This window comes from Tympanuchus pallidicinctus, unplaced genomic scaffold (genome assembly GCF_026119805.1).
Source record: "Tympanuchus pallidicinctus isolate F22 unplaced genomic scaffold, pur_lepc_1.0 scaffold1, whole genome shotgun sequence".
Lineage (NCBI taxonomy): Eukaryota > Metazoa > Chordata > Aves > Galliformes > Phasianidae > Tympanuchus > Tympanuchus pallidicinctus.
The window spans coordinates 41,696,138-41,709,761 of record NW_026294618.1 but is presented as its reverse complement, the minus strand read 5'-3'; the positions used below and the strand labels follow the sequence as shown (position 1 = coordinate 41,709,761).

Below are 13,624 nucleotides of genomic sequence, written 5' to 3'. Positions count from 1 at the left end.
AAGTTATTTTGCATGAAGACTTTTTAGATTTCATTATGCTTCCTATCTGTTCTGAATGGTTGTTCCTGTGTCTTGTCTAGCTCCTGTAAAGACTGTGAACCACTCCTGTAGAGTACTCCCCAGTTGCCTTGTCTTAGAGAAGTTGTGTAGTTCATCTCTCTATTTCCATAGGTTTATACCCTTCACTAAGACATACAAGTTTTGGTTTGTTTTTGTTTGTTTGCTTACAGCTGCTTATTCACTAGTATCTTCACAGACTTTCTCAGTTTCCCTGGGGATTGGAATTTGTGACACAGTGTTGAGAGAAAGGACTTGGGAGGTCTTGTGTTATCCCATCTATTCTTGTGTATTCTTTGTTTTCCTTCTAGTGGTGGTTATAATGTGGGTCCTCCATTGTCAAGCACGCTTTCCTATCTGTACTGCATGCTTGACTGCTCTTTTGGTTACCTCTGATTGCTGGAACATCCTCTTCTGTTGATGATGCTTATGATAACAGCTCTCAACCTTACTCATTCAGCTGCTGTAAGACCTGCTCTGTTACACGTGTATAGAGAATATTCTGTAAGGAAATGAGCGCTGCTTAAGGCCCACAGTATATAGTTCACCTTGATTTTGAATGTTTGATCGGTTACTGTAGAATCTTCCTAAATTCATGCCAAGTGAAGGCTGCATACAGAATACCTTCCGTAGTACTCAGTAGCTACCCATATAAAGGAAAGACACTTGAAGAAACAGAAGAGTTGCACTTAATCTGATTACACTGAGCTTAAATCTAAATGTATGTCTCCCCATCTAGACAGACCTGTAGATGCATTCCTGACACAGAATGACAGAATCTTTGCATTTCAAATTATGTTCCTTTAAACAAGCTTCCCCTTGGTGCTTTGGGTACTGGAGAGACCAGTTTGAGACAGACAGCTCCTTTGTCTGGCTCTACCTGTGTTTTCATGCCCACAGGTAACCTAGAGCTGGCCCCTCACTTTAAGCCAGTCGGCATCTCCTATCCCAACCTGTGATTAGTTGATGACCCTTGCTAATCTGTCAGGGAAAGAAAAATTCTGTAAAACAGATGAACATTCTTCTAGGTAAACTACTTTAATCTGCTATACTGTTCACTCAAGGAAATGCCAAGCCAAGCATGAAAGTGGAGGCCTGCTGCTGGAGGAGGGAGATAAAGGAGCGTGCAGTTTTGGTTCAGTCAAGCTTCTCCTATGGCACATTAATCATGAAAAATGTTCCTCCTCTTCTGCCTCTCTTTGCTGCTGCCTTGTACATACTGGTGCTCCCCTGTCATAGCAGTGTGCTTGGTCAGGCAACAAAAGAGAAAACCTTATTTTGCAGCACTTCTAAGGCAGATAAGCAAAACGAAAAAGTAGGCTAGGAAAAGCAGGGTGAAGAGCAACTCTTGCAGAGGTGCTGAATCAACCCAGCACCATGGTCATGCTGCTCCATGCTGGCATGGCTGCAAGGGCTGTTCCTCTACTTGGAGACATGGTTATCAGCAGCAAGAAGGGGTTCAGCCACATAACAGATTCCCCCACCCCTAGTCAGCCTTATTGGAGCCCAGGGAAGTGGCTATGCCGGTTGGCCAATTTTTGTTCTTAGCCCAAAGGAAAAAGCAAAACAGAGCGATATAAGGCAATGCTGGGGCATTCTTTTCAGTTGCAAGCTATATCTGAGTCAGCTGCAGTCCACAATACAAACGCACTTTCTATGGCTGGGTTTCTTCCTCTCACTGAAAAACTGCAGCAAGTAGTAGTAGCAAACGTAGTTGATGTAATTGTCCTTTTCAGCTGCTTGTAGTTGCCTTGTTACTGGCTCTTAACTCAGGCCAGATATTGATGTAATTAACCACTTCAGTGAGACAATGGTTTAGAGGTAATTCATCTGCAGTATTTGTCTTCAAAGGACTATATAATATACACTTTAACAAGACGAATGCTCTTGATTTTATTTTTATTTTTTATTTTTTGTAATAACAACTTCGTGTATCCCTGTAGAGTATTGGCTCTCTTACTGTGTACTGACTGTTCTTTTGGGACTGGATAAATGAGTTGCAAGACAGCAGTTTAAATCGTTAATGTTGTGCTTTTTCTCCACTGAATACTATTTTTTCTTTTGACTGTGCAGTTCACAGTTACTGTGTGCATTTACCATAAAAAAGAGTTTTTTTCAACAGTCTTGGGATTCCTTTTTATGAAGTCTTGTTCTTCCATAGGAGGATGATTTCATTCTGTTACATACTAAAATACAAACGTGCCAGTATTTTTATAGTGTTATACTGCAATCAAATTTTTATCTTGTGAAACTGTTATGTGTGTGAATTGATATTTTACAACAGTTTCACTGGTATATATTAGAGTTAAATGTAGGATAGATTTTCTGCTTTTAGTGGACTTTAAAGCAAGCTTTTTTTCCATAGAACTTCAGGAAGCACTTAGCAAGGTTTTTCTTCAGCATGAAATCTCTTGAGAAAAATGAAAGTTTGGGCCCCAGTGAAAAACAAAGATTTCACATGCAATATGTTCTCTCAAATACTAAGTTGACAAGATTATCTACAAAGTTTATATTACAGTAGTATAAAAAGTAAAGTGTAACTGACTAATCTCTCACTTTGTGTGAAGAGACAGGGCAGTTTTCCTTAAACTGTATTGGCAATTAAGTGAGTGATATGAGCTTTATGAACATACTAGACCTGAGTACTCTTAATGTATTTAATGAGTTTAAAATGCCATGTCACTCTTCCTCAGTTATCTTTTTTTGAACTTATAATTATAGCTCAGCAATGACCAAACTCTATTATCCTAACCAACTATTAATATTGTTGTGCTGATTTATGGAAGGAAATATTGTATTATGGACTTACATGAACATGCTTATGCACAGTTTGGGTCCTTGTCTTTATGTAGAGACAACCTTTAGTTTTGAGGATGAAGTAGAAAATGGACAATTGTAATTTACAAACAGAAAAGTTTCAATTTCTCACATCAGTAAGGACTCTTATTTATTGCATGCCTATAACAGTATGCTTGGTTGATAGGTTGAGTTGCAGATGTAACAAGCATATTGATCTCATCTAATGTATTCTTCTCTTTCTTTTCACTGGCCTCTTAATCTGTTACAAAAAAAAAGTAAGATGTGAGAAAATAACATGTTATTTTTGTCCCAACTCCAGATAATTCAATATTAAGACTGTGGTAGGGAGTTAATAAATTGAGGCAGTTCATGGTCAAGAGTGCTGTACTTCTGTTGTTGGATGTGGTATTCTAGAAGGTTGATAGGGAAAGTACAATATCATTCTTGATAAACATAATTCAGCTAACCATGTGTAGTCCTTCTGGTGGTGGTGACGAGCTTCTGTAGAATAACATCCAGGAATGTTGTCTCTGAGTTGACAGGGAAATGCTTTATATTAAAATGTATTGTACTCATTCAAATAGCATCATTTCTTTTCTGTGGTAAACTTTGCTTTCAAGGTATATGGAAAACTTCACGTTTTAAGAAGAGATCAAATCTTTTGCAGAAAGAAAAGAAAGGACTTCTATAGCTGAACACTAACACTCAGCAACTTTGCTGTAGAAGACACCAGAAGGCTGTACTGCCATTCAGTGAGATCTGGACAGGTTCCAGAACAGACAGGGAGCTTCTAGAGAGAGTCCAGTGGAGGGCCACAAAGATGGTGATGGGCCTGAAGCATCTCCCTCATGAGAAAAAGCTGAGAGACATGGGGCTGTTCAGCCAGGAGAAGAGAAGACTGAGGGGGCATTTTTTCAAATGTTTTTCACTTCTAAATATTTAAAAGAATAGTATCAAGTAGATGGGGCCCACCCCTTTACAGTGGTGTCCAGAGACAGAAGAAGAGGCAGTGGGGCAAACTGCAACACAAGAAATTCCATATGAACAGGAGGAAAAACTTTACTTTGAGAGTGACTGAGTACTGGAACAGGCTGCCCAGAGAGGTTATGAAGTCTTCTCCTCTGGAGACACTGAAGAACCTGTCTGGATGCTTTCTTGTGTAACCTAGGGAACCTACTTTATCAGGTAGAACTAGAAGATCTTTAGAGGTGCCTTCCAACTCCTACAGTTATGTGATGCTCTGTTAGTTCTGGCAGTATTCTTCATGAATTTAGTTAGAAATTCCTCGACGTGTCCATGAACTGGGATTTTTCCACTGCAGCCTATTAAGCTGGTTAATTATTCATACATATTAAGCCCCTCCAATAGCATGACCCCTTTTGATTGCTTCTGTTACCAGAGAAAGAACCTACAGTAATTGTAGTAACTGTGAGGAAGCTCTTGCTCTTGGGTGTAAGGAAGCTTTATTTCAGAAGTTGAGGAATTCACTTTATATGTTTGATCTTGCAGGAATTCTTCAGTGGGTGAAGCTGATAGATAACTTTGAGGCTGAGTATGAGTATGTCACCAACGAAGGAACAGTATTCACTTTCAAGACAAACCGTCATTCTCCAAATTACCGATTAATCAACATTGACTTCAGTGACCCAGAGGAATCCAAATGGAAAGTTCTCATCCCTGAGCATGAAAAAGATGTTTTAGGTAAGAATTTGTCATGTAAAAGTCTTTCTACTCTGTTTTTTTAAACTAATACTGTCATTAGAAAGTTGGATGATCTTGTACAGACCTTACTGTTTTACTGTGTTTAAATTTTGTTTAGGATTTCATGTGTTTGCTTGCAATTAAGTTTTGCCTAATACTTGAGAGGTTCAGATTCCATTCTCCCTTCCCCCTTCCTCCTTTCGCCCTCCCCCTCTCTGTCATCCTGTGTGGCCATAAAGGAGTCACTTAATCTGTCCTTGTTTTAATTCTGTTCTTGTAGGAAATAAGGGGAAGACATTTTCCTGCTTTGTGTTAATGTAGTAAATGCTTATTAGACAGTTGGAAATTACAGCAAGTGGGGCTTTGTAAGCAGAAAGAAGGAAAAGAACAAGCATAGTAGTAGTATAGCACACTATGAGCAGACTTGGTCAGAGATGGGACAGCAGTAGAAAAAAACCTCAACACAGTCAAAGTGCATGGAATTCTTGGAGTATAAAAGTGACTTAAAAACATAAATGTTTGTTTTTTTCAAGGTATATTGTGATAAATTTTCTGAATTAAGGTTCAGCATTGGGAAGGTTTTTTATCCCATTTTGGGGAAAATGATACTAAAACACTGTGCTTAAATTAGTTTCAGATAATGAAGAAAAACTTCTCTTGAGCTATTTTTTTTACATATGTTTTGTGTACATTCATGTAGTGTAATCTGCAGACTGTGCAGATTAGACGACATGATTTATCCAACTACCATAATTACAGTTATACAAAAAGATTCAACTACTTTTTTTTAATCTTTCTCTATGCAAATTTACTAATTTGCTGTCTGCTACTTTTCCAGTGAGGAACTGTTTCTTAGAATGAGTAAAATTCTCTGTATATGTGATGGACATACGTGTATGCTACCGTATATACTTCTGTCTCTTACTAGGACAAATCTAATTGGCTGCTATTCTGATTAAGATCTCATCTTCCAAGACCTATAAGAAACCTCACTTTCTGCACTGTATCTTGCCTGATTTCTGCTGTAGCCTAGACAGGCTACACCCTCTATATAGCATAAATGGAGAATAATGAAGTGTTTATGGCATATTATTTGATATATTCTTCAGTTGACCAGAAGCTCTCTGGGCAGTCTTTGTCCCATCCATCCAATGTAACAGTGTGAGGAAAAATGAGGCATCTACGGAGCATGTCCAGGACTGCAGTGATGTTGCCAAACAACTGGACTCTGAGTTTTGCAAGATTTTGGGTAAACACTGAAGTAGTGAGCAGGGCTTAGCGAGACACAAAACTTTTTCTCAAGAGTATGAACTCTTTGAATCATGAACAGTCTAGATTTTAAATGAAGTACATTTCCAGTTCTAGACAGTGAATAAATGTTGCACGCAAGTTAAAAAACTGCTTCCAAGTTTGATTTTTGATTGCAAGCAAATTTGCTGACTGTCCATGAAGCCATATGTAGATTACGAGGAACAGTATTTTATAGAAAGGGATCAAGCTGAAGAATTGACTTACAGAAAACAAGTGTTGAAATAGAATGGGATAGAGGCATGTGATTGGCATAAAATACATTTAACAGACATGGGTTTACCTGCACTGTGATCTGGGCAGCCTAGAGGCATTGTGCAAGTCTGTGTAGGCACTAGATAGATATTCCTTCCTAGCAAACATAAAGCCACATCTGTTCTTCACTGCACCATGTCACATAGCTCAGTTCCATTTTGTTTTCATTCTAAAGGGAAGTCATTCTAAGTTCATGTTTGTGCGTGTATTAAAAAACAGTATAATGCATGCAGCATTCCTCTAATGGATGATGTGCAACAGTCTTGACTATATAAACATAACAAATGCTGCAGTTAGAGAATCAAAAGCCCAGATAAATGGGTTTGCTGGGGGCATTGGCCTTCAGACTATAAACACAGTGGGCATTCAGCTCTTACACGCTTGAAGGCAAACATAATTTGTCATATGAAACTATCACAGTCATTTTCAAGACTCTATTGTGTATTATCAGGCTTCTGCTGGATTTGAATGTGGAGCAAGAAAAGGCAGTCATATGCTTTTTTTTTGCCAGCTTTTTGGGGTGGTGCATGATGGTATTGCGTTAAATGAGCAAATGAAAGCATCCCCGCAAGAAGGTCAGTTATAAATGTGTCTTAGAGTTAGCACTACAGTAAAATAAACTTGAATTGCTCAGTTGCTTTTCTGTGGTAGACAGTTGCAAGTTAGTGTTACATGCTCAGCACCCACTGAGGGGAGTTTTACCATTTTTAGGAGGTTGTAGCCCTGAATAAATTAACGCACTTGAAGATAGCAGGCAAACCAGTCATTGTCATTTTGTTTTAATCATTCCAAGATTTGGTTTGGAAATACATAATTATAGCAGAAGGCAGTTAATAATTCATTGCCTCGTGTAAGCCTTGCAGTCTAGGGAATTTGATTTTGTGTGATCTAGAGATGATGATGTAATGAAATGCCTTCAGCAAAAGCTAGGACAGCAGTGATTCAAAGTGTAAATGAGTGTTGCTACTTGTCCACTTCAAGATATGTGAGCGAGACTGCTTACTCAAATACAATCAGTTGTGTTAGAATTTCCTTATAAATACTATAGGCAGTGGTCCTCCTGGCCACAAATGTTTCCTTGTAATTTTACTGGATGTATAAGTACTCGAATCAAAACTCTGACACAATCTGCTTTTATTTCTGTGTGTTACTTGAATTCTGTTTCAGAAAACCTTTGCCACATGCATATAGATCGTGTTTATGATTAATAAATTAAGTATTAATAACAATAAAATTCTGCCACTGTCCATTGGTGGTAAAAAGAGAAATTCCACAAAGTGTCATAATGCATTAAGGAACATGCTAATATGATTTAACCAAGAAACAAATATTCTTGCCTACAAGACAATATGGATGCCAATTTTACCAGATTTACTTTGTTTTAATTGACTTTGACATTTTTTAGTTTTCAGAACTGTTTAGAAATAAGCTAATTTGGGAAATACAGGGAAAAAGCAGTTATTGTCACACATTGAAGCTGATCACACACCTCGTTTTACAACAGGGACGTCATGGTGACTTGAAATTAATTTGGATCTCTTTTCTCTGAGTTGAGGGGAAGAAATAAATAATGGCTATTTGAAATTTCAAATGACATGGAATGAAGAACCTGAGGACATCTTGGTGTGCAATGAAGCTCATTTCCCTCCCACTTTTGTGCTTGTTTATGAAGTGTTACTCTTGATTTTCAGGGAATCTGAAATTTAACCCTAGGGGAGATTCATGTCTAACATTGAACTTCTGGTTTAAATGACTGCATAGCTGCAAAGGGGTGTGCTGATTTCATTCAAAAGCAGCTGTGTAACCGTGACCTCTGTGATCACTAGAAACACTTGGATGGTGGTTTGTGTTGTTACAGATCTCAAAAAGTTATTAAAGTATCTCATTGCCCTAAAAGTGCTCAGTACCTGCGGGTGGAGCAGGGCAACTTAAAAGTGGCAGTTGCATCCTGCCATGTAGTTGGGACTGTGAGAAGAAAATTAGATCACCTGAGTAAGGAGGGCTGAGAAGTAAGAAGTATTCCTGAACGTAATAGATTAGGTAAGTGATTTTAAACAATAGAACCATATCCTTTAATGACAGAACTTAAAGGTCATCTAGTTCCAATATCCATGCCTCAAATCTCAACCATTTAATAAGCAGGGGCAAAGCTAGCAATGTTTCTGTACCTTGCAAACATCTGCACACCTAAATTCAGAGCATGTAAAATGCTTGCCTTCCTTCCGCTAGCTTGTGCTAGAGAAAGGCAGTAATTTCTCTAATATCTCTAACCTTCTAAATCAGAAATCCTTAAGAATCAGCAGTGATAATGAACAAACATCCAGAATTATCAAGTGTTTTTGGAGATGGTTATCTTTTGGTTGCGTAGTGAAACCAGGAGAGAAAGTCTGAACTGAGATCACAAAATTATTAATCCTGAATGGCAGGGAATCTGTATGGGTGTGAACAGTCCTTCACGTTTATCTCAGCTGGCAGAAAAATTGTGCATTCCTTTACTGTGTGTTGTCTTTCAAAATACCCCTCCTCCACACTGGAGAGTTTTCTGTTCAAAGTAAAGCAAATGAAGGCTTGCATGGATGCTCTGAGGAGCAGCTGTTTTGTCTGTTACCCCAAGGAGGTACTCTGGGGGGCTGGCTGGCACACCATCATGACGGAGAGGAAGAACTTGGCTGCAGTGCAAAGGACCAGACTGATAAGTTCCTACTGCGAGATGCAGTGTGGCTTAGCTGCCATGTTTCTTAGCAACTAAGAGCTAAGATCTGGCCAAGCTGGATGCATCCCTTGATCAGGGATGTAGAGGATGTGGTCTAGATGCATGTCCCTGATTTAAGTCTTATTCTGCTTCCCAGGGTAGGGCTTTGGTGTATCTGTTTAACTCAGTTTACCATGGAGAAGCTGTATCAATCACAGATGACTAAAGCCTACTGATTATTTCAGAAAGCACCGTTCTAGATGTTTGCAGCTTCAGAAGAGCTTTGTCCACCCCCCTGCTCTCTCATTTATGTGTTTCATACTGGGAGAATGTGGAGTATAAAATCCTTGTTGTGCTGAAGTTGGCTGGAGCTTTGCCCTTAGCTTAATCATGGCAGTCTGTCACTGATGGTGTCTCAGAGGAAAGACAGATGCTGTGAGGACTTAGTTGCCCTCATATGTTTTAAAATGATTCATGGTTTATTCTGCAAGTTGCTAGTGCTTTCATTTCAAGTCTATCTTCAGCTATCTTTTAGTGGTAGTTATGGGTCCTTTTGCTTGATTCCAGCATGCATATATATTAATCTGCTGAGACACTGAACATTGATTGCCATCGTATTGATGATGATCATTTAGATGACCAAAGAATCCAAAAATGACCCAAATCCATTTCCTAGCTAAAGTTTTCACAGCCCATTAACACATTCTTATTTGTTGAGTGGATGTATGAGCATATTGTATAGAAAATAACTTGTAAGTTTCTTTTTATGACTACGTAGTCATCAAGATGGATATTTTCATTTTCAGAGAGAAATGGAAAGCACCAAGGATGCTCCTTCCTGCCTGCTTTTAGCACTGACCAGTGTTTCCATCCATCTCTGATGCCTAAGCCAAAGGATCAGGTTGGAAAAGGCAACCTCCTACTAGTTTATTGTTCAGTATGTGAATCTGTAGCGAAACTGAACAGGGCAGTCAAAATAGTTAGGTGATTGTATGGGAACTACTGAGTCACGGCCTGAACCTCTGATTGATCACCTGAGGCGAGCCATGAGTCAGCCAGAGGAGCACAGGTGAAGGCAATTCACCTGTGCTGCCTCCTGGACCTATTTAAGAGCTGGCTACCAGTGGGAAGGATCTCTTCTGGAGATCGCCTCTCTTGGTGTTTTGTGGTGAGCCCAGTCGAAGGGTAAGCCTCCCATTTTATTCTCTTTTGTTATCATTGTCCACTTTGCCTAACTCTCTTGATTATATTATGATTGTAACATCTTGATATCCGTTGATTATACAGTGATCTACATCCTATAGTTGTTTATCACTGCCTGTTTTCTGTAAAAGTGCAGCAGTGGTGTCAGCCTGAACTTTTAGACGTGTGATGCTTGTACACACGGTCTTAAAACCTTCAAGGAAGTGCAGAGGCACGTAGAGTGCATTCTGCAAAGCATGTACAAAACCAGAGCCTGACTGCTGTCGCAATAAACTCAACAGTGCCTGCAGTTCTCAGTGGTGAGCAGGGGAGTAACTGGATGAGCTTGCAGTCAAAAATAGCTCTTTTTAATAATTTAGCATTGTTTGCTTGCTGTATATATAAATGTTGGGTCTTAGTCTTTCTTTTCTTCTGCTCTTTCAAGCTTGCTTCAATTATTTTGTTCTGTTTTGATTTGCACATATTTATGTAGGTTCCGTTACTGTAAGTTTTGGAGGCAGTTATCAAAGCACCAAAACAATTATTACGAGGATATGCTGCTGAAATCTCATAGACAATTTTAAAATTTCCCGTTGTCCTCTCATCTAATACCTTCAGCTTGCTGAAAGTATCTTATTTGTAAATGAACCAGTTGATGATAAGGTTAAAAGTCCTGCTTCATAGGCAAGTTCTTTAGTAGCAGGAAGCCAGAAGCCTTATGCCTCCTGGGCAAATTAGTCTCTTATTTTTTTTTTTTCTTTTTTCAATAGAAAAGAGGGATATCTAATGTAGTTTGACTTTTAATGAAAGCATCCACTAAATTGCAGTGCTTTGCTAAATGATTAGTGAGAAATTAAGGTTGATCACAATTTAATTTTTAAAATAAAGAATTCCTGAAGAGTACCCTTGCTGAAGCAAGGTTCAGCCTGGAGAAAAGAAGGCTGCAGTGTGACCTCATTGCAGCCTTTCAATACCTAAAGGGAGCCTACAGAGGGGAGGGGAATCAATTCTTTGAAAGGGTTGATATGTGTAGGACGAGGGGAAATAGTTTTAAGTTGAGGGAGGGGAGATTTAGGTCGGACATCGGGGAAATCCTTTACCTAGAGAGTGGTGAGGTGCTGGAACAGGCTGCACAGAGAGGTTGTGGATGCCCTGTCCTTGGAGGTGTTCAAGGCCAGGTTGGATGGGGCCCTGGGCAGCCTGGTTTAGCATTAAACATGGAGGTTGGTGGCCCTGCATGTGGCAGGGGGGTTGGAGATTCATCATCCTTGAGGTCCCTTCCAACCCTGGCCATTCTGTGATTCTGTGAAGCAGAGCTACGTGTATAATATGTTTGAAGTTGATCTGAGAGTATCTCAGTCCATTTTGTGAAACTTTGCCAGGGAATTTCAAGACTAAACAAACACATATTTGTTACAGATATTACTGAGAAGATGGAGTTCACAGGAGCTCATTGTTACAGCAGGATGTTACTAGAGGGATTTAATTCAGATTTTTTTTTATTAGAGATCTAGTTATAGATGTAAATGTTGACAATGTAATAAGTGCTTCAAATGATTGCAGGTTTTCCTTGTATGCAACCAGAAATGATTCTGTGTTTCAAAATATGTATTTATGTATAATGAAGTCATGAAGCATGTTTTGTTCTCCAGTCTTGCTTAAACTCCAGAAGTAAAATTAGATGACCATTAAATTTATAAACAGTGTTATACTGTATGCTGTTATACCAGACCATGGCTTTGTGGCTGAACTTTTGGTTCATGTTGTATTCTGGGATGTCTGTTCAAAAATTCCCAGATTTAGGCTAGAAGTTTGTGAGGGATTTGAAAAGTCTGGAGGAAAAGGACAAAAAGAAAAATAAGAAAAAGTGATTTCGGGGGTGATGTTTGGGAAGAGGATGGAGTAGTAAAGCTTTAATGTCTTGTTTATATAACAAATTTATATGGTTCTTTCTGATCAAGCTGACAGAAGGGTAGGCTGTAGTCTTGCTAGGTTCAATCTCTTGGGGATCATGACAGACCTAAACTCCATACGAAAGCAGAAGCTGTTAAAGAAGCTAAGCTGTGCAAATTAGTGAGTTCAGAAGGAGCTTGTTACCCTTAGTAGAAGGGGCACATGATATGTCTCTGAACTTCTGTTCTGGCTCCTGAATGCTCAATTATGTTTTTATAAGACAGTGTTCAGTACAACTCTATGAATTCAAGTCATTTTTATTTACAGGGCTTTGAGGAAAGAGAATGAGCTGTTAAAATGTGAATAATATAATATAGAATAAGATGGAAATTATGGCAATGTTTTCTTGCTTCTGTTTTGTCTTTTGCTCCTGTGTTGGCATTTTAAATTCCCCACTTGCTGCTTTGATGCTGGCAGCATGCCCCACTCATTCCAACCTGATTTTTCTTGCTCACTTGAGTCCATCTTTTTGATTTTGCTCCAGTAGATAAGATAAGGCATTGTGTAACGTTGGCACCCTCTCCATGATTTTCATTTCCAGTCTGACTTATCAGGGGAAAAGTGGCATATGCGTGGTTGGAAGAGGACAAGAACCACAACCTCACCAATGCTACAAAGAAAACTAATTAATCATGTCCATAATTCCTGTATGCCTGTTTGAGTATTCACAGTGTTCACAACAGCTCTTTTCTTATGCTGAATAGAACTTGCTTAGAAGAATAGTCTCCTGAATAATGAGACAATAAAAACAGGATGGATGCTACCTGGGTTCTATACATACTGTGCAACTCAGAATAATACATCTCTTTGTTATTATTAGTTTAGCTTAAGTCCAAATAATAATGATTTTTTTTTTTTTTGCCAGTAATACTTGTGGGAAATGCATGAAAGTTAAAACAAGATCTCAGTGGAATTTTTTTGAAATCTCTGGTATTTCAGAATAATGTTCATCTATAAGTGCCCTAAATGAGGAATAATCTCAGTTAAATGATTCATTCTACCTGTGTCTGCATAAATTAGCTTAAAGAAACGTGGTCAGTGCATGTTCAGAGAATGTAATCTTGTATGTTTGGGTTCACTTTTTTGTTCCAGAAGTCAAGTGACTTACAAAACTTTAAGAGTATGGTGTATGTATTTAGGTATGCGAAAGAACTTCATTCAATTTATATATTGTTTTTTTCTTTTCCATGCTCTTCAGAATGGGTTGCTTGTGTGAGGTCCAACCTCCTCGTTTTATGCTATCTGCATGATGTGAAGAATATCCTGCAACTTCATGATCTAGCTACTGGTACACATCTCAAGACTTTCCCATTAGAGGTTGGGAGTATTGTGGGATATAGTGGACAGAAGAAGGATAGTGAAATATTCTATCAATTTACTTCATTTTTATCTCCAGGTAAGATGTGGGTTTTTTTTTTCCCACTACATATTGTGCTTTTTCCTGGAGACTTGAATTCTCTTGTTCAGTAGCTACTAAATACATCTACAATGTGTTAACTGTGTTCCCTTATCTGGGGAAAGGGGCTGCATGCTGCAGAATCTACTAGTTGGGAAGTCCCTGTTACTTAAGTAATGAGCATGTTTGAGACATCTGTGTTTGGAAAGTACAAAGGACTGGCTTGTACCAGAGATGACTATGGTTTGGGATATTAAGTGCCAAACCATTACCAAAATGCC

General features: G+C 38.7%; 1 protein-coding gene across 2 annotated transcripts in view; it reads left to right on the top strand.

Annotated features, from left to right (window-relative positions):
- PREP (prolyl endopeptidase) overlaps positions 1-13,624 on the top strand; it is a 94,651-nt gene that overhangs the window by 44,380 nt on the left and 36,647 nt on the right. For both annotated transcript variants that reach the window (XM_052696754.1, XM_052696764.1), the window contains 2 exons: positions 4,366-4,557; positions 13,146-13,343. In XM_052696754.1, the coding sequence (XP_052552714.1) occupies positions 4,366-4,557; positions 13,146-13,343 (390 nt within the window). The remainder of the gene's footprint in view (positions 1-4,365; positions 4,558-13,145; positions 13,344-13,624) is intronic.